Raw genomic sequence first — 20,152 nt, 5'->3', positions numbered from 1 at the left:
CGTCTTTTGATGTGCTTGGTTCTCTTGTGAAATCTGGATTCCTTTGCCAAGGCAATTGCACCAGTATTGTCACAAAAGATTTTCATTGGTCCCGATGCACTAGGTATGACACCTAGATCGGATATGAACTCCTTCATCCAGACTCCTTCATTTGCTGCTTCCGAAGCAGCTATGTACTCCGCTTCACACGTAGATCCCGCCACGACACTTTGCTTAGAACTGCACCAACTGACAGCTCCACCGTTCAATGTAAATATGTATCCGGTTTGCGATTTAGAATCGTCCGGATCAGTGTCAAAGCTTGCATCAATGTAACCATTTACGATGAGCTCTTTGTCACCTCCATAAACGAGAAACATATCCTTAGTCCTTTTCAGGTATTTCAGGATGTTCTTGACCGCTGTCCAGTGATCCACTCCTGGATTACTTTGGTACCTCCCTGCTAAACTTATAGCAAGGCACACATCAGGTCTGGTACACAACATTGCATACATGATAGAGCCTATGGCTGAAGCATAGGGAACATCTTTCATCTTCTCTCTATCTTCTGCAGTGGTCGGGCATTGAGTCTTACTCAATCTCACACCTTGTAATACAGGCAATAACCCTTTCTTTGCTTGATCCATTTTGAACTTCTTCAAAACTTTGTCAAGGTATGTGCTTTGTGAAAGTCCAATTAAGCGTCTTGATCTATCTCTATAGATCTTGATGCCTAATATATATGCAGCTTCACCGAGGTCTTTCATTGAAAAACTCTTATTCAAGTATCCCTTTATGCTATCCAGAAATTCTATATCATTTCCAATCAGTAATATGTCATCCACATATAATATCAGAAATGCTACTGAGCTCCCACTCACTTTCTTGTAAATACAGGCTTCTCCAAAAGTCTGTATAAAACCAAATGCTTTGATCACACTATCAAAGCGTTTATTCCAACTCCGAGAGGCTTGCACCAGTCCATAAATGGATCGCTGGAGCTTGCACACTTTGTTAGCTCCCTTTGGATCGATAAAACCTTCCGGTTGCATCATATACAACTCTTCTTCCAGAAATCCATTCAGGAATGCAGTTTTTACATCCATTTGCCAAATTTCATAATCATAAAATGCAGTAATTGCTAACATGATTCGGACAGACTTAAGCATCGCTACTGGTGAGAAGGCCTCATCGTAGTCAATCCCTTGAACTTGTCGAAAACCTTTCGCAACAAGTCGAGCTTTATAGACAGTAACATTACCGTCAACGTTAGTCTTCTTCTTGAAGATCCATTTATTTTCAATGGCTTGCCGATCATCGGGCAAGTCAACAAAAGTCCATACTTTGTTCTCATACATGGATCCCATCTCGGATTTCATGGCCTCAAGCCATTTTGCGGAATCTGGGCTCACCATCGCTTCTTCATAGTTCGTAGGTTCGTCATGGTCTAGTAACATAACCTCCAGAACAGGATTACCGTACCACTCTGGTGCGGATCTTAATTTGGTTGACCTACGAGGTTCAGTAATAACTTGATCTGAAGTTTCATGATCATTAACTTCCCCACTAATTGGTGTAGGTGTCGCAGAAACTGGTTTCTGTGATGATCTACTTTCCAATAAGGGAGCAGGTACATTTACCTCATCAAGTTCTACTTTCCTCCCACTCACTTCTTTCGAGAGAAACTCCTTCTCTAGAAAGGATCCATTCTTAGCAACAAATGTCTTGCCTTCGGATCTGTGATAGAAGGTGTACCCAACAGTCTCCTTTGGGTATCCTATGAAGACACATTTCTCCGATTTGGGTTCGAGCTTATCAGGTTGAAGTTTCTTCACATAAGCATCGCAACCCCAAATTTTAAGAAACGACAACTTTGGTTTCTTGCCAAGGCGCGGCCCCTTCCATACTTGGCGCGTGGGGGAGGAAAGGGGGGTCGGCGGCCCCTAGGGCGCCTCCCCTTCCTTCTTCCTTGCCTGGAGAAAGGCAGGAGGGGGTCGGCCCCTCCTCCTTCCTTCCTAGGACCGACGGCCAGGAGGTGGGGCACGCCAGCCCCTTTGTGGGCTGGTGTTTGATACGCAGTTACGATGATACCTGTAGAGCACCTTTATAATCACCCAGTTACGAAGTGACGTTTGATACGCACAATGCATTCCTCCGGAGTCCGGGAGTTGCATGATCTCATGATCGAAGGAACATGTATTTGACATTAAGAAAGCAGTAGCAATAAACTGAACGATCATATGCTATGCTAATGGATGGGTCTTGTCCATCACATCATTCTCCTAATGACGTGATCCCGTTATCAAACGACAACTCATGTCTATGGTCAGGAAACCTTAACCATCTTTTGATCAACAAGCCAGTCTAGTAGAGGCTTACTAGGGACTTGGTATTTGTTTATGTATTCACACATGTATTTAAGTTTCCGATCAATACAATTATAGCATGAATAATAAACCTTTATCATGATTAAGGAAATATAATAAGAATCACTTTTTATTGCCTCTAGGGCATATTTCCAACATGAAGGTCGACAAGATATTCCGTCTTCACAATTATGAAGACAAGAATAAAATTGCTAGGGCCTCCCTCGAGTTTCAAGACTACGTCTTCATTTTGTGGGAACACGTGATCGAGTGACGCCAAGAACGAGGCGAACCACCCATCACAACTTGGACACAAATGAAGGATGTCACGAGAGCCCGCTTCGTGCCCACACACTACACCCGAGATCTTTTCAAGAAGTTGCAACTCCTCAAGGAAGGCACGAAGACGGTGGAAGAGTACTACCAAGAAATTAAGATTTCCAAGATAAGGGCCAATGTCAAGGAAGACGACGAGCAAACAATGGCACACTTCTTGAACGGCCTCAATCACCCAATAAAGAAGATTGCTGACTTCCAAACCTATCGTAACCTTCTCAAGTTAGTTCATCAAGTGACCAAGGCCGAGCGACAAGTGCAAGATGATTTCCAATATGCCAAGTACTCCTCCAAGACCTACGGCTCTTACACTCAAGCTCCGGCTAGTTCCACACCTCCTACCTCGACTAGAGCATCTCCAAGCAACGGCGACAAGTCAAGTTACAAGAAAACTCCAACACCTTCAAGTCGTCCTTCTACTACAGGTAACTTCAAGCCAAGAGCTTCATCATCATCTACTCCAATGGATGAGACCGTCAAGATGAGTTCCATCAAATGCGTCACATGTCAAGGCCGAGGCCACAAGACATTTGAGTGCCCCACTCGGCGCACCATGATTGCCCACGACGACGACACCTATGACTCGATGAGTGAGGAAGAAATGGAAGACCTTGAGCACGTGGCTATGCACCGACGCATGAATGAAGATGAAGATGACAAAGTCTTTTGTGACAATGATTCGAGCCCCGCTCTCGTTGTCTCCAAGGTCTTGGCGCTTCAACACCAACAAGATGAAGACCAACGTTGCCACATCTTCCACACCAAAGTGGGCATCAATGGGCGTTCCGTCAAGGTCATCATCAACGAAGGAAGTTGCCACAATTTGGCAAGTGAAGAGCTATGTTCCAAGCTACAATTGGTCAAGATGAAGCATCCTCGCCCCTACAAGGTCCAATGTCTTAGCGACTCCGGCACCATTCAAGTGGAGCACACCGTGCAAGTTTCATTCAAGATCGGCGCATACGAAGACACCTTGGAGTGTGATGTGGTTCCTATGTTTGTGTGTCATCTCCTCTCAGGAAGACCTTGGAAATTCGAATGCGGCGTCATCCCCAACGGCTGTACCAACCACTATAGCTTCAAGATGAAGGGGAAAGAGTACGTGCTATGACCTATGTCGCCAAGCCAAATGATCGCCGACAAGCAAGCATCCAACCATCATGGAGAGAATAGTGAAAGAGTGAACCACCAAAACGAGAGTGAGCACCACAAGCCAAAAATGAGTGCCTCCCGATGAGCGATAAGAAAAACTTAGTGCTTTTAGCTACAAAAAGAGACATCAGAGAAGTGTGTAAGAACCCATCTAGTGTCATACACTATGTCCCAGTGTGCAAAGATGAAGCAGCAATGACTAACACTTCTAACCATCTTCCTCTAGTGTTGTCTAATTTGTTGCAGGAGTTCGCGGGCGTTTTCCCCGATGAGCTACCTCCCGGCCTTCCTCCACTACGTGGCATCAAGCACCGAATCGACCTCATCCTCAGCGCACCTCTACCAAACAAGGCTCCATACCATCTTAACCCCGAAGAAATGAAGGAGATACAAAGGCAAGTATAACAACTCATCAACAATAGACATGTACGTGAAAAGCGTAAGTCCTTGTGTCGTTCCGATCATTCTTGTGCCTAAGAAAGATGTTAGTTTTCACATGTGTTCCGATTGTCGTCCCATAAATGCTATCACCATTCGCTATAGGCATCCCATTCCACGCCTTGATGATATGCTAGATGAGATTAGCGGTGCCACCATATTTTCAAAAATTGATCTTAAAAGTGGCTATTACCAAATTCACATTCAACAAGGTGATGAGTGGAAGACCGCCTTTAAAACTAAATTTGGCTTGTACGAGTGGTTAGTTATGCATATGGGTTTATCAGAAGCACTCGGTACTTTCATGCGTGTCATGCATTATGTCCTTCGACCATACATTGGCATATTTGTTGTGGTCTACTTTGATGATATACTTGTGTTTAGCAAATCTCTTAAAGATCATGTCACTCATCTTAGGGACGTTTTCCAAACTCTTAGAAATGAGCGTCTTTATGCTAATATGGATAAATGCACATTTGGTGTTGACAAGCTTGTTTTCTTGGGTTCTCTTGTGTCTTCTAAGGGTGTTCATGTAGATGAAGCTAAAATTGATGCTATTAAAACTTGGCCACAACCAACCCACTTGCAACAAGTGCGTAGTTCCTTGGTTTAGCTAGATTCTATCGTCATTTCGTTAAGGACTTTAGCACTATTGCATCACCTTTGCATGCCTTGAGTAAGAAGAATGCACCTTTTGTTTGGGGACCATCCCAAGATACCGCATTTCATGAGCTTAAATTTTTTCTTACTCATGCTCCTTTGCTTGCCTTACCCAATTTTGATAAAACTTTCGAAGTCCATTGTGATGCTAGTGGTAATGGTATTGGTGGAGTTTTGATGCAAGAAAAGCGACCCATTGCATACTTTAGTGAAAAAAATTTCGGCGCTCAACTTAACTATCCATCTATGACAAAGAATTATATGCTTTAGTGCGAGTATTACATGTTTGGGAGCATTACCTTCGCCCACATGATTTGTCATACATACCGATCATGAGACACACTTAAATACCTTAAAGGTCAAACCAATTTGAACAAACGACATGCTAAATGGAGTGAATTTATTGAATCTTTTCCTTATGTGATCAAGTACATTAAGGGTAAAGAAAATGTTGTGGCGGATGCTCTTTCTCGCAAGTACATGTTAGTTACTCAACTTGAAGTGAATGTTAAAGATCTATATGCACATGATTCTTTGTTTGTGATTCCTTATATAAAATGTCTTGCTAATACTTGTTGGGAGAACTATTACCTCGAGAATGGCTACCTTATGCGCGCTAAAAAACTTTGTATACCCGAGTCGTCTCTTTTTTTGTTACTTTTGCAAGAGGCTCGCGGCGGAGGACTTATGGGACATTTCGGGCGCGACAAGACCTTTGCCACACTCTCCTTCAATTACTTATGGGACATTTGTTGTTGTGGATCGATTCTCTAAAATGGCACATTTCATCCCATGCAATAAGATAGACGATGCTTCACATGTTGCAAGTCTTTTTTGTAGGGAAATCTTGAGGTTACATGGAGTTCCAAGGACCACGTCAAGTTCCTAAGCTACTTTTGGAAGACTTTATGCGCAAAGCTCGACATCGAGCTACTATTCCTGATGGCCTATCATCCCCAAACCAATGGCCAAACGGAAGTCACCAACTGGACACTATCTACTCTCATACGTGTGTTGATCAAGAAGAACATCAAGGAGTGGGAGGGGTGCTTACCCATCACCGAGTACGCCTACAATCATGCAAGACACTCTACTACCGGCAGGTCCCCCTTCAAGGTCGTCTATGGCTTCAACCCTTTGTCACCCTTGGGCATCCTCCCTCTACCGCTACAAGAACGAGCGACCATGGATGCAAGTGCAAAAGCAAGTTATCTCAAGAAGGTGCATGAAGATACAAGGGCCACGATCGAGCGTCAAGTACACCACCTCGCCACCAAGCTCAACATCAACAAGTCTCCAATGGTGTTCCAACCGGTCGATCTCGTATGGCTACATCTCCACAAGGACCGCTTCCCCAACGAGCGCAAGTCCAAGCTACTACCACGAGCCGATGGACCCTTCAAGGTGATAGCATGATACAATGACAACGCCTACAAGATCGACATCCCACGCAACAAGTACAACATAAAGCGACATCTTCAATGTCAAGGACTTGGCCCCATACAATGGTGATGAAGATCATGATCCGAGGATGGATCTCTCCCAAGGGGGGGGGGGGAGATGATGTGGAGCATCCTTCCATCATCCCCATGGATCCCTGACAAGAGCTCGAGCACGCGCCATCGAGACCAAGGTGAACTCACTCCTACTCGAGATCAATATGGATATAAATGGAACTTGGATGCTACCTCACAAAAACATGTTATGTGTCATTAGGTATGAAGACCAACGCGACCAAGCGGCTAAAGGACACCCCAAAGGAGGAGGAGAAGCACCCCAAGGCCTCGAAGAAGGAGAAGGAGCCGAAGAAGATGAAAACAACACCTTCCAGGCAACCCCGTGCGCACGGGCCCTCCAGACCCCGTGCCCACGGGCCACCCAGAGAGCTACTGGAAACGAGACTCATGACCCCGTGCGCATGGCCTCCAGACCCCGTGCGCACGGGCTCCCGCTGCTGTAGCACCCCATGCGCACGGGCGTGTACCGTGCACACGGGACTCCCGCGTGCACGTGCCCAACTTACCCCGTGCGCATAGGCCTCCCAGGATTCGGCCGTGGATGCCCTTTCTTGACTCACAAGTCGTCCCCTTCCTCCCACTAGCTATATATTTCGGGTCTAAGACATTTGTTAGGGCTAGCAAAGTATATGTGAGACATTGATAGAGCTTTGCTCCTTCTACCACTCCTCTTGGAGATCAAGGCCTCTTAGGAAAGGATCCCCAAGTGGATTTCGAGACCTCCTTTTGGAGAAGACTATCATCAAGACCTCACCTCCTTAGGAGTGGGAAGAATTATACCTTTGCGCTTGTTTCCTTGGACTGATCTTGTATTCTTGTGGATCTCATGTGTTTGCTATTATAGTGGATGTGTGATTGGATCTTTTATTTGAGTGAATTTCCTCTTTGTGTTCTTGTGTTCATCTTCTTTCCCCCTCAAAGTGTGAAAAGATCTTCATCTAGGGTTCCACCCTACATCATTACCCTAGTTGCTAGTTTTCGTTTGGTTGATCTTGTATAATTGTGGATTTCTTGTGTTTGCTTATCTATTGATTGTGTGATTGCACTTGTCTTTGAATGTCGATTTGTGTGTTCCTCTTGAATTTTCCTTTAAGTTGTAAAAGAGAAAAGGCCTATATCAGGAGGTAACCGACCCCTCTCCTTAGAGTAAGTATAACAAGGGCTATAAAATACGTTTTTTGACAGTGAAGATGAGAGAGGCAAGGAGAAGATTAAATGAGTAGGCTCTTATACATAAGACAACCTCTAGATGACAACAATAGTACCTACAGATGAACGTGACAAAAAATAAAATAAAACCATGACTACTCTAATAGCCAACCTTACAGTAAGATTTATTACATGATTGCGATTAATAATGATAGGGCTCGACGACATGTCAACCGTATATAGTATTAGCCATGCATGCTCTAATTACAATAATCAAGCACTTCACTGTTAAGGTATTTTGTTTCTTAACCTCTCATTAGGTTAGTCTGTTCATATTACTCAAGAATAGTATACATAGTATTACCAGAAAATATTGAGTTGTCTTCCAACAAGCGATTTTTAATGTCTTTTTAGCTAGGTATGATAATTTTAATGATACTCACGTAAGAATAATAATTGCAACATGCAAGAGACATCATGAATCACATGACAAGCATATTTAAGACTAACACACATTTTATACATAGAGGTTGATCAAATAATTTATGAAAGCAAGAAAAGACGAGAAGAGAGTGACAATTTGTCTGGGTTGCTCGACTTGTCTCGTTTTTTTTGCCTGGCTGCTTTTGTTTGTGTTGCCCCTTTAGTCAGTCCACATCCTTCGTCGGGTTAAGAGCATGTCTAGTAGTACCCTCAAACCCTCAAACCCTAAAAAATAACCGCTTTTTACGGGTTGAAACAAAAAAAAACGCAAAGACTAGAACCCTTTAACCCCTAAACCTGTAAACAATTTTAAGGGTTAGAGCCCGGGTCGCTCTCCCAGCCTCTAAAAGTGAGGGTTGGAGAGGGGAAACAACCCCAACCTCTATTTGTCCGTTGCGCGCGCGCGGGAGGGAAAAATCAGGTTCGTCGCCCGCCTCCTCCCTTGCCCCGCCCGTCGCCCCGCCCCCAATCGCCGCCGGCCGCCGCGCGCCATGGAGCCGCCGCCCGCCCCCGTCCTCACGCCCGCCTCCTCCCTTGCCCCGCCTGTCGCCCCGCCCCCAATCGCCGCCTCCGCGACGCCCACGTCGGCCCAGCAGCCACCCGTCCCGAGCCAGGCGCAGGTCGCGTCGGTGGTGGCCGCCACCCACGTCCTCGGCGCCAAGCGGCGGCGTGTTGGCCAGCACGTCGTCCCTCCGCAGCCCGCAGTCGCCCTGGCCCCCGCCTCCTCCCTCGCCCCGCCGCAGCCGCCCACCACCAAGCGCCATCGGAAGTCGTCGGTTGGGCCAAAGGGTGCTGCGGTGGCCAAGCTCGCCGCGGAAAGGACCCCGGTCGTGAAGAGGACCACCTCTCGGACGAAGACCGCGCCCGCGCCCCCAATCGCCGACCCTCCGCCCGTCGTGCACGAGGTGCTCGACGGAATGCCCGAAGTGCTCGACGGAATATTCCGTTATAAGGGTTGGGTTTGAGGGTTCTAGTATTTGCCCCTGTTTTTCAACCCTTAAAAGTGTCAAAAAGTGGCACTTCTTGACCCTTAAAACTGCTTGGATTAGAGGGTTTGAAGGTTCTACTAGTAATGCTCTAATTAGCAGCTCCCATCCCGTCCCGTGTGCGCCTGCCTCCCCGTAGTCCCACTCCCATCTCTTCTCCTGCGCCAACAACAGCAGGCAGCCTACTTCCTTGTCGGCGGTCGCCGGGGGCAGCGAGCGAATCGTTGGGTAGAGGAGGAGGGAAAGGCCGGGGGCGGCGCTGGGCGCCCACCGCAGGTGCATGGTGGAAGCCGCCGCGGGACGCCGGTCGGGTACCAGCCCTCGGCGGCCTAGCGGCGGAGGGGAGCAGCAGCTGCCCCTTGTCGCCGTCGCGCTCGCCACGCGCGTCGTCATGGTCACGTCCGCTCCGCCCGCGGGGGGCGGTGTGGGAGGAGGTGGAGCGGCCGCTGGTGGCCGGTGTCTCGATGACCTTCTCGGCTGCCTGCTCGGCGTGCTCCGCGTGCTTGGCTTCCCGTGGGCCGCGTCCCCTCAGAGGCAGCCGCGCCCAGTGCCGCCACGCGGGGCCATCCCGTCGACAGCGGACGGCCGGCGCTTCGCGGCGGAGCTGAGGCGGATCCCCGGCCGGATTGCTGGCAATGGCGCCTGCGCTGTTGCGTCGCTTTACACGATGCAGGGCAAGAAGGGCGTCAACCAGGACGCGATGATCGTTTGGGAGGTAAAACACAGTAATTGTCTACCCGCTTTCCCCCTTCCAATTCTTATGCTGTAATAATTTTACTTTTACTTGATTAGAATAGATCTCGGTAATCGAAATTAAACGTGGTTCTAGGTTGGGTTTAATTTCGCTCTCGCTTGCTTTGATCTGGATTTACTTCGTCAGTATTGAGTTGATCTCGATGTTAACCTCAACGACTGTTTTCGGGCACTTTTTCAGTGTATGTTCGTACGACTTATGTAATATGCGGAAAGAAACACCGTGTACGTACGAATCCTATAGTTCCCAAGAATTGAAGTTGGACTCATTATATATTCCTTTGAAATGAATTGTCATTGGATGTTGCTGGTAGAGAGTTTCAGTTCCCCTGGCTTAATTCAAGTGCAATGATTGGTTTTGTGCTGGATACTTGAATGTTGGATGGGCTCCACATGATTCTCATCCTTATCCATTCTTCCCTTTCTTTTTCCCCTTCTTGCTGGATGATCTTATCTGCTTGACGCTCCTTTACTTCCTTTTCCATATGTTTGATTACAAATTTGGCTGCATGTCCAGTGTACCACATGTACTGTTCACATCTCACCTGTTTGTGGAACTCATTTACCTTCGAGGAATTCCCTAGGCAGCATGCTGAACTAGACTTGCATGATTTGACAACTTTAGTACTAAGTATAAGAGCATCTCCAGCCGTTGCCGCCCCCCCCCCCCCCCCAGAAGGCTTAAAAATCGGCGCCTTGGGGCGAGCCGGCGCTAAAATCGGCTCTGGGGGCGATTGGGTTCCCAGCCGCCGCCCCCAGGTCGCCCCCAGGCGCCGATATCGGCCCATTTTTGGCGCAAATGTGCCCGCTTTCGGCGAAAAATCGGCTCGATATCGGCGCAAATCGGCCCGATATCAGCGCAAATCGGCCCATATTCGCCGTGGCTTGGCGCGAATTCAACAATAGTAATTTTTTTATCACATGGTTCGCCGTGGTTCGGAGCGCCGGAAAACTCGCCCGGAAGGTGGTGGAGAGGTTGCCGCGGCGAAACCTTCTCTCTTTTCCGGCGGAGAATGGCCTATCTTGATGAGGAACACTAGATGAGAAGAAAGAAAACACATGCCAGATCTGTTTGGCTACTTCTAGTTGCTTCCACTCTAGTGTAGTATTTCTTTCCTTTTCTTTTCTATCCTACCTACTGTTTTCTAGAGTCTTCTAGTTGTGAGTAGCTATGAGTAGAATGGTGAAACTTACATAATGTTTTCTAGAGTATTCTAGCTATAAGTAGAAGTATGTGAAGGCTTCCCAAAAGCCCTATAAATAGAGGTCCTCGCCTCTACTTTGGAGGCAGACTATGTACCCCTACCTATAATAGAACTTGTTGTTCTTATCTAAGATCTTGGAGTAGATCTTGTGCCCCAGGAGTTCTGGATTGAACTCTTGCTGCCTATCAACCTACATTCGCCTCTAGAGCGATATCTAGCGCAGCACGTTGAAGCTGTTCCTTCAACACTTGTGCTGTATACATTGTAGCAGCAAGGTGGAGTTGCTCCTCCACAAACTTTGTGCTGCTTCAGGTGGTATCAGAGCCTCGTTGACCCATACTAGTTCTTACTGTCCTCTTCGAGAGTAAGTTGCAGCAAGCAATGGAGCAATTGGAGAAGAGGATGGATGCTGCTGAACAACAAATCAAAGAGCTGCGTGAAGATCTTAATAGGAGATTTGACCAGCTGGTTGAGATGATAAGAAAGGGTGTCCCCCCTGCTACCAATGAAGGAGATTCATCTAAAGAAGAGGAAGATGTTCATCAAGGAAGGAGAGGTAATCTTGGAGCAAGACCGCCACGACAACATGTTGTTCAACGTGCTTCAAGAAGGCCAATTTATGTTGAGGCTTCTGAAGGTGAAGAATATGATGATGCCCTTGAAGAGCCAAATCTCTACGCATATCGGAGAGCACCCAACCCTACGTATGCAAGAGATACATACAAGGTGAAAGCTGAGATCCCAAGTTTTAATGGAAATGTTGACATTGAAGGGTGCCTGGATTGGTTATATGAAGTGGAGACTTTCTTTGAGGTCATGGAGGTTCCGGAAGATCGTAGAGTTCCTTTGGTCGCATACAAACTGAAAGGAGGAGCCGGTGCATGGTGGCATCGCGTTCAAGAGGAGCGCAGACTCAGAGGAGAACCTCGTGTTAGAACTTGGCGACAAATGAAAGGCCTCTTGAAAGGGAGATTTTTGCCCGCTGATTATGACCAGATCCTATTTATCCAATTTCAAAATTGTGCTCAAGGAAATAGGACTGTTTCAGATTACATGGAGGAGTTTCTAAGGCTACAAGTGAGGTGCAACCTTGCTGAAACTGAAGAGCAACAAGTTGCAAGGTACATCAATGGTCTCAATGATGCTATTCAAGATCGATTGATGATGCAACAAATCTGGTCCGTTGATCAAGCACAAGCTCTAGCCTTAAAGGCCGAGAGGTTTGTGAGGATGAGAAAGACAACTAAGGCTCCATATCCTCCATATCCTCATACCGAAGGCTCATCTAGGAGCCAACCTAATAGAGTGGAAGAAAAGACCACTCCACCAAAGACAAAACAGCCCATCCCGAAGCAAACTAGAGGCAAGGGTAAGGCAAATGAAGGCCCAAAGTGCTATAAATGTGGTAAAGAGGGACACATATCCAGCGGCTGCCCACTAAGGAAATTTGTTAACACGACTATCCATGATGGTGAAAGCGATGAGGAAGAATACGAATCTGAAGATGTAGACGGACAAGAGGTTTGTCAAGAAGAAGGTGAAGAGGTGGTATGTGTGATCCAGCGTGTCCTATGTTCCACACCACAACTCGATGACACACAACGGAAGAAAATATTTGAGAGCAAATGCACGGTGAATGACAAGGTATGCAAACTAGTGATTGATAGTTGCAGCTGCGAGAATCTTATCTCCCAGAAGTTGGTGGACCATTTAAAGCTTGAAACCCATGATCATCCAAATCCCTACACTATTGGATGGATCAAGAAAGGAGTGAATATGAGGATCACCAAACAATGCAACCTGCCACTTTCTTTGGGTAAGCATTATCGCTTAAATGTGTTGTGTGATGTGGTTGACATGGATGCCAGCCATGTTCTTCTTGGGAGGCCTTGGCAATTTGATGTGGATACTACACACAAGGGCAAGGAAAATTCTTACTCTTTCATTTGGAACAAGAGAAGGATCATTATCTTACCAAACAAACCCGAAGGTAATACCTCTAAGGAGGAGGGGAAAACTATGTTAACTATCTCCCATACCTCTCATGAGTTTATGGAAGACTTGAAGGAGGCACATTTGTGTGATGCACTTGTTGTAAAGGGAGAAGAGCACCTGACTGTTGAAATTCCAGCAAAGGTACGTGGTTTATTGGCAGAATTTCAGAACATACTTGGGGAGCCACATGGCTTGTCACCGATGAGAGGAATTCAACATAGAATTGACTTAATTCCGGGAGCAAGTCTTCCTAATCTTCCACAATATCGAATGAGCCCAAAGGAGCATGGTATATTGAAGGAGAAAGTGGAGGAATTGTTGCAAAAGGGGCACATTCGAGAAAGTATTAGCCCATGTGCTGTACCAGCCCTACTCGCGCCAAAGAAAGATGGATCTTGGCGCATGTGTACGGACAGTAGAGCCGTTAACAAGATCACCGTAAGGTATAGATTCCCTATTCCTCGTCTGGATGATATGTTGGATCAGCTTAGTGGAGCAAGAGTGTTCACAAAGCTAGATTTAAGAAGTGGATATCATCAAATCCGTATAAGACCCGGGGATGAATGGAAGACCGCCTTCAAGACAAAGGAAGGGTTGTTTGAATGGCTAGTCATGCCATTTGGACTCTCAAATGCACCAAGTACCTTTATGCACTTAATGAATCAAGTCCTTAGACCCTTCTTATCCCACTTTGTTGTGGTCTATTTCGATGACATCTTGATCTATAACAAGGATGAGGATGAACACTTTGATCACATTCGGAAGGTGCTAGAAGTACTAAGGGAAAATGAGCTCTACGTCAACTTGAAGAAATGTGTTTTCCTGCAAACACAACTTCTTTTCCTAGGATTCGTCATAACATGTGACGGCATTCGTGTTGATGATTCTAAGGTTGAAGCAATCCGAGAATGGCCAACTCCTAAGACCATTTCTGAGGTAAGAAGCTTTCATGGCCTTGCAACTTTCTATAGGCGATTTGTTAAGAATTTCAGCACTATCATGGCACCAATTACCGAGTGTTTGAAGAAAGGAAAGTTCCAATGGGCAGAAGCAGCTGAAGCTAGCTTCAATGAGATTAAACAAAAGCTATCACAAGCTCCTGTCTTGGTACTACCTGATTTCAACAAGACTTTTGAGTTGGAGTGTGATGCAAGTGAGTAGGCATTGGAGCTGTCCTATCTCAAGAAAGGAAGCCCATTGCTTTCTTTAGTGAGAAGTTAAGTGAAGCTAGACAGAAATGGAGTACCTATCAGCAAGAATTATACGCCGTTTTCAGAGCGTTGAAAACTTGGGAAGTCTATTTGCTTGCCTAAAGAGTTCATTGTTTATAGCGACCATCAATCCTTGAAGCATTTTAGAAATCAAAAGCATGTTGACCGCATGCTAGCAAGATGGGCAGCATATCTTGAGAGGTTTAACTATCTCATCGTGCATAAATCTGGAATAACTAACAGAGTGGCCGATGCTTTGAGTCGTCATGCATGCCTCTTGACTTTTTTTGAAGCTGAACTTCCGGGCATGGGTCAAATAAAGGAGTTGTATGAGGGTGACGAAGACTTTGGCCATGTTTGGGTAAAGCACGCAAGGGGCCAACCATTAGGTGATGACTATTTGATGCAAGATGGGTATCTCTTCAAAAATGATCGTTTGTGCATTCCAAGAAGTTCTCTACGTGACAAGCTGGTTAGAGAGCTCCATTCAAGTGATCTTAGTGGCCATGTTGGACGGGACAAGACTATCGCTAACCTGGAAGCTCGCTACTTTTGGCCACAACTAAAGAGAGATGCTGGAAAGTTCGTTCAACGGTGCCCCGTATGTCAGACCTGCAAAGGCCAAGTCCAGAACACAGGGTTATACATGCCTTTGCCTGTTCCTGTTGCTCCATGGGAGGACATTTCTATGAACTTCGTCTTGGGCTTGCCAAGAACAAGACGAGGAAGTGATGCTGTATTTGTGGTCGTGGATAGATTCTCTAAGATGGCTCATTTCATCCCATGCCGCAAGACAACGGATGCTCATCATGTGGCAAACCTATTCTTTCGAGAAGTGGTCAGACTTCATGGAGTTCCAAGGTCCATTGTCTCAGACCGTGATAGCAAGTTTCTTGCTGCATTTTGGCTCACTTTGTGGAAGCAATTCAACACTGAATTGAAATTTTCTAGCACTGCTCATCCACAAACAGATGGACAAACGGAAGTGGTGAACAAGTTTTTGGGTAATCTGATCCGTTGCATTTGTGGAGAAAGAAAGGGGCAATGGGATTTGGCTTTATCTCTTGCAGAGTTCTCCTACAATAACTCCAAGCATAGATCCACAGGAAGGAGCCCTTTTTTCATTGTCTACATTAAAGTTCCAACACATGTGGTGGACCTGGTGAAGCTGCCATCAAGGGGAAACTCAAAATCAGCATTGTCCTTTGCTGATAATTACACCGAGTTATTTGAAGAGATTCGCGGCGCTTTGGAAGCACAAAATCAGAAATATAAACAACTTGCTGATTGCAAAAAGAGGCCAAAATCATTCCAAGTCGGTGATAAAGTGATGGTCTACCTCCGAAAAGAGAGGCTGCCTTTAGGTGTTAAAGGGAAACTTAGGCAGCGAAGGTATGGGCCCTTCTCTATCATGAGGAAGATAAATGATAATGCTTATGTGATAGATCTTCCAAGTGACATGGGTATCTCTAACACTTTTAATGTTGCGGACTTGACTCTCTACCATCCAGAAGAAGCGCTCTATGAAGATAACTCGAGGGCGAGTTCCAAACAACCAGGGGAGAATGATGAGGAACACTAGATGAGAAGAAAGAAAACACATGCCAGATCTGTTTGGCTACTTCTAGTTGCTTCCACTCTAGTGTAGTATTTCTTTCCTTTTCTTTTCTATCCTACCTACTGTTTTCTAGAGTCTTCTAGTTGTGAGTAGCTATGAGTAGAATGGTGAAACTTACATAATGTTTTCTAGAGTATTCCAGCTATAAGTAGAAGTATGTGAAGGCTTCCCAAAAGCCTTATAAATAGAGGTCCTCGCCTCTACTTTGGAGGCAGACTATGTACCCCTACCTATAATAGAACTTGTTGTTCTTATCTAAGATCTTGGAGTAGATCTTGTGCCCCAGGAGTTCTGGATTGAACTCTTGCTGCCTATCAACCTACATTCGCCTCTAGAGCGATATCTAGCGCAGCACGTTGAAGCTGTTCCTTCAACACTTGTGCTGTACACATTGTAGCAGCAAGGTGGAGTTGCTCCTCCACAAACTTTGTGCTGCTTCATATCTAGAGGTGCTGGGCGGTGGGCGGCGCCGGGATCGGCGGGGTGGTGGCCGAGCGCGTGGGGGTGGGGGGCGAATCTGGACGATTGCCTTGGACTTTTCGCCTGACAGTGTGGCCTAGGCGTGTTTTCCCCTTCCGCCGGAGCCCCCAAGCGCCCCCAGTGCGCTGGGTTCGGCCTGGGATCGCCGGGCCCAAAAACGGGCCGAGCCGGCGGATTTCGGTGTCTTGGGGGCGTGACTGGGTTTTTTTTTCGGCGCTGGCGCCAAAAAAGTCGCCCTGGGGGGCCTGTTGGGGGCGTGGCTGGAGATGCTCTAACGCACTAGGATATGAAAATTGTACCAACTAGGTATCGACTGAAGACATGCAACCAATAAGAAGAGGAGAGCTTCACCTGTATTATTATGGGTCCCACATCCAATTCCTCACATACTCTCGACTACATACTTTATCAGTGCCCTAATTCAGGCATGCAACATGACTGACTTTCCACAAATTGCTTATATTTTCCATATTCATCTTCAGTCTGCTTTTAACATATACAGTTTGCTGTTGTTATTGTTCTGAATGAGATGATTGATTTAGATAAGATATTTTACTTTTTGCCAGAACTTCTGTTCAAGAGATGACACCATTTTTTGCGGTGTGTTTGATGGTCATGGACCTTACGGTCATTTGGTTGCTAAGAGAGTGAGAGATCTCCTACCCGTAAAGCTTGGTGCGGATATGGGGACAGATAAGGGTAGAGAGGCACCCGCTAGCAACATGGAAGGCAACACAAATGAAGTAGGTTTGCCCGTAAACCCAGAGAGAAAAGAAACCACCACTTCTGTTGGAGCTGAGCAGGATAGGGAATACCCAGAGATATTCACAACATTCAGAACTTCATTCTTGCGGGCTTTTCACATAATGGACAGGGATCTGAAGTTACACAAGAATATCGATTGCTTTTTCAGTGGAACTACAGCAGTGGCAGTGCTCAAACAGGTAGCCATACGCTGGATTTTTAATGCAAAACTCTGTTCTGATGTTAAATTTCAGTTTAAAATATTCGTGAAAAGCAGTGTGTTGAGAGTATTGATTTACTCATATATCTTGCTGTGTAGGGTCATAATCTTATAATAGGCAACTTGGGAGACTCAAGAGCTATCTTAGGCACTAGAAATGAAGATGGTCAGCTCATTGCTGTCCAGTTGACAGTTGATCTCAAACCTAACATTCCAAGTATGCTTCGTATTCTCTTTAGGGTTTCCATATATTTATCATTTTCATATCCAATTTCTTGTAATAGATGTATCATCATGTATGCAGTGTGGGATTTTGTGACAGTGGACTTGGGAACTCTAGTATAATTTGTGTGCCCTTGTTTATGTCTTGCCTATGTGACATTTCTGATCTTATGCCATGTACCACTTACCATTTTTGTGTTAATATTTTACCCTTTCTTGTCTTTACCGTGTAACAGACTAAATTTGAATGTTGGGCCCATATAACTTATTTATATATATCAATATATCAATTATCAGGGTGCCCACGTAAATCAGTTTTTTTTGGTTTTAGTGTGTGGCAAGGCAACAAGGCTTGTTGTGATGTGTTACTATCGTGTGAAAGTGTAACGCAGTGGTCAATAATTTCTGGTTGGCGCTTGAATTTCTAATGCGCACTAAAAAACTCAAGTGAGACCTGCCTGTCAACGAGACGGATATTACCAAACCCTTAGTTTTTCTGAGTAGCTTTTGCTTCTTATAAAGCAAAATGCATCTATGCTTTGGAGGATTATTTAGAGATGTTTATCGACATCATCTCTTAAGCTATATTTTGAAGCATCTTTTTGCAAGATATACAATTTACAGAGCCATTTTCATATTATTTTGAAGTATTTCTGTAAATTGTACATATATGAGTATATGATGGCAACCATTTTCATGTTGCTCTAGCAGCAACCAGCAAGAATGCTGCACTGCAGGTGAAATGCCATGCATGATATTTGCAAAAGTTAATTATGTTTTTATGCCTTCTTTTTCTTCCTTTTCTACACTTCGTGTGAGGTATTGTACTGAGATTGATGGCACTTCTAAATGAAGATTGCTATATGCTTCTGACACGCTATTAATATGAATGTAATGGCATGGTTGTTATTCAGGTGAAGCACAACGGATCAGGCAACGCAGGGGCAGAATATTTGCACTTCCTGAGGAGCCAGAGGTTGCTCGTGTTTGGCTGCCAAAGTATAACTCACCTGGATTGGCCATGGCAAGGGCATTTGGAGACTTCTGTCTTAAGGAGTATGGTCTAATTTCTATGCCTGAAGTCTCCTGTCACCGTGTCACAGAGAAGGATGAATTTATCGTGTTGGCGACTGATGGGGTGAGCAGATGTTTTGAGTTATACCATATCATTTCCAGAGACTCCTAAGTCGAAGGTTTTCTGGTACATGATGCAATTATCTAACTTGTTTGCTAATTCTAGGTGTGGGATGTGCTGTCAAACACTGAAGTTGTTAGCATCATAAGCAGAGCTACTTCTCGGGCTTCTGCAGCACGCTTCCTGGTTGAATCAGCTAATCGTGCCTGGCGTACTAGGTACCCTACTTCTAAAATTGATGACTGTGCTGTTGTTTGTCTCTTCCTGAATACACATGAAGCAGATCAACCATCTAGTTCTGCAGCCAACAATTTAGCAAATGCTCTAGAAGTTAGTGGTGATAAGCACTCGACAGTTGTCCAACTGAGCACTGGAGTATCTGCCGATGTGGTTAATGCACTTGTGAAAGATACAAATGAGCTATCTCTTGTTGATGCTGTTGCGAAGCCAGTTACTGTCTCAGATTTGACAAAGGATGGTTCAGGCACAAAGCAAAGCATCATTTGAGCTTGTGTGTTGCATGAGATTGAACATTTGTTGGGCGATTTGTGCTGTGTTGACAGTGCGCTCCCATTCTCCCATTCAGAATTCTGAGCCTGATGCCTATTTTTATGAGCGCGTTGAAATTCACTGCTTGCTATTTTCTACATGCAAGTCCGAGTAGGGTCTTGAGTTTTCGTCATTTGTGAAGTACCACTTCGGTTTTGGTGTGACCTGCCATATTTCTTTGTAATAATTTTGTTCTTAATGTTTGTTTAGTCTCGTAACAATAATAGTATCCCTATAGGAAGAAGCCTTCCGTGTTTTCACAGTTCTGTAATATTCATTCGATTGCCGTCCATTACAGTGGCTGTTATGCATTTCAACTTTTGGTCCTCTGTACACAATCGCATGGGCTTATGTGTATTGGTACGATCATGAGGGTGGATGTTGTGCATAGACCTTTAGGGCATTTTTTGATGTGTGGGATTGTAAAGTTGCAGTAGATTGACGAAACACATTTGAATTATGAAGGATTTGAGTTTGTTTGATTGCATCATATTTTTTTTCGAGAGTTTGCCAAAGGTGTACCTTAACTTTATAGAAGAGAGAAAATATGTACAAGAGATTACAACGGCGAGACCACCACAGGCCGGCGATCCCACACCCCTCCACTCCGGCTTAATCACAATATCAGTGAACTCCTCTCCCTCTTGCAAGAGCCCATTGCCGGATTTCGGCAAAGATTAGCTCTGCGGTGCCAAACACACTACGGATGTTACCTGAATGAAAGACCCTATTATTTCTTTGCTTCCATAGAGTCCAACAAATAAGCATGACGAATGAGTCGAAGCCCTTTCTTTCCTCCTTTTGGATTTGCTTGCGCCGACTAGTCCACCAATCCTGTAGCCTGTCCTGATGGGAAGGGAGCATGCCCAGATCAATGTCCACCTTGGAGAAGCACAAATACCAAACATGCCTTGCAAAGACACATTATGTCTTCCTCCTGATCACAGAAAAAGC

The 20,152-nt window shown here is 45.4% G+C and overlaps 1 protein-coding gene across 1 annotated transcript; it reads left to right on the top strand.

The window, feature by feature from the left end:
• The first annotated feature begins 9,145 nt into the window (after nt 1-9,145).
• LOC109744785 (probable protein phosphatase 2C 14) lies at nt 9,146-19,536 on the top strand. Its single transcript, XM_020303929.4, has 5 exons — nt 9,146-9,781; nt 16,895-17,272; nt 17,392-17,509; nt 18,429-18,652; nt 18,755-19,536. Exons 1-5 carry the CDS (start codon nt 9,347-9,349, stop codon nt 19,154-19,156), a joined length of 1,557 nt encoding a protein of 518 aa, XP_020159518.1. The 5' UTR covers nt 9,146-9,346; the 3' UTR covers nt 19,157-19,536.
• The last annotated feature ends 616 nt before the right edge of the window (nt 19,537-20,152 follow it).

The sequence above is a fragment of the Aegilops tauschii genome, chromosome 6 (genome assembly GCF_002575655.3).
Source record: "Aegilops tauschii subsp. strangulata cultivar AL8/78 chromosome 6, Aet v6.0, whole genome shotgun sequence".
NCBI classification, from domain to species: Eukaryota; Viridiplantae; Streptophyta; class Magnoliopsida; order Poales; family Poaceae; genus Aegilops; species Aegilops tauschii.
This window is presented reverse-complemented; position numbering and strand designations above follow the sequence as displayed.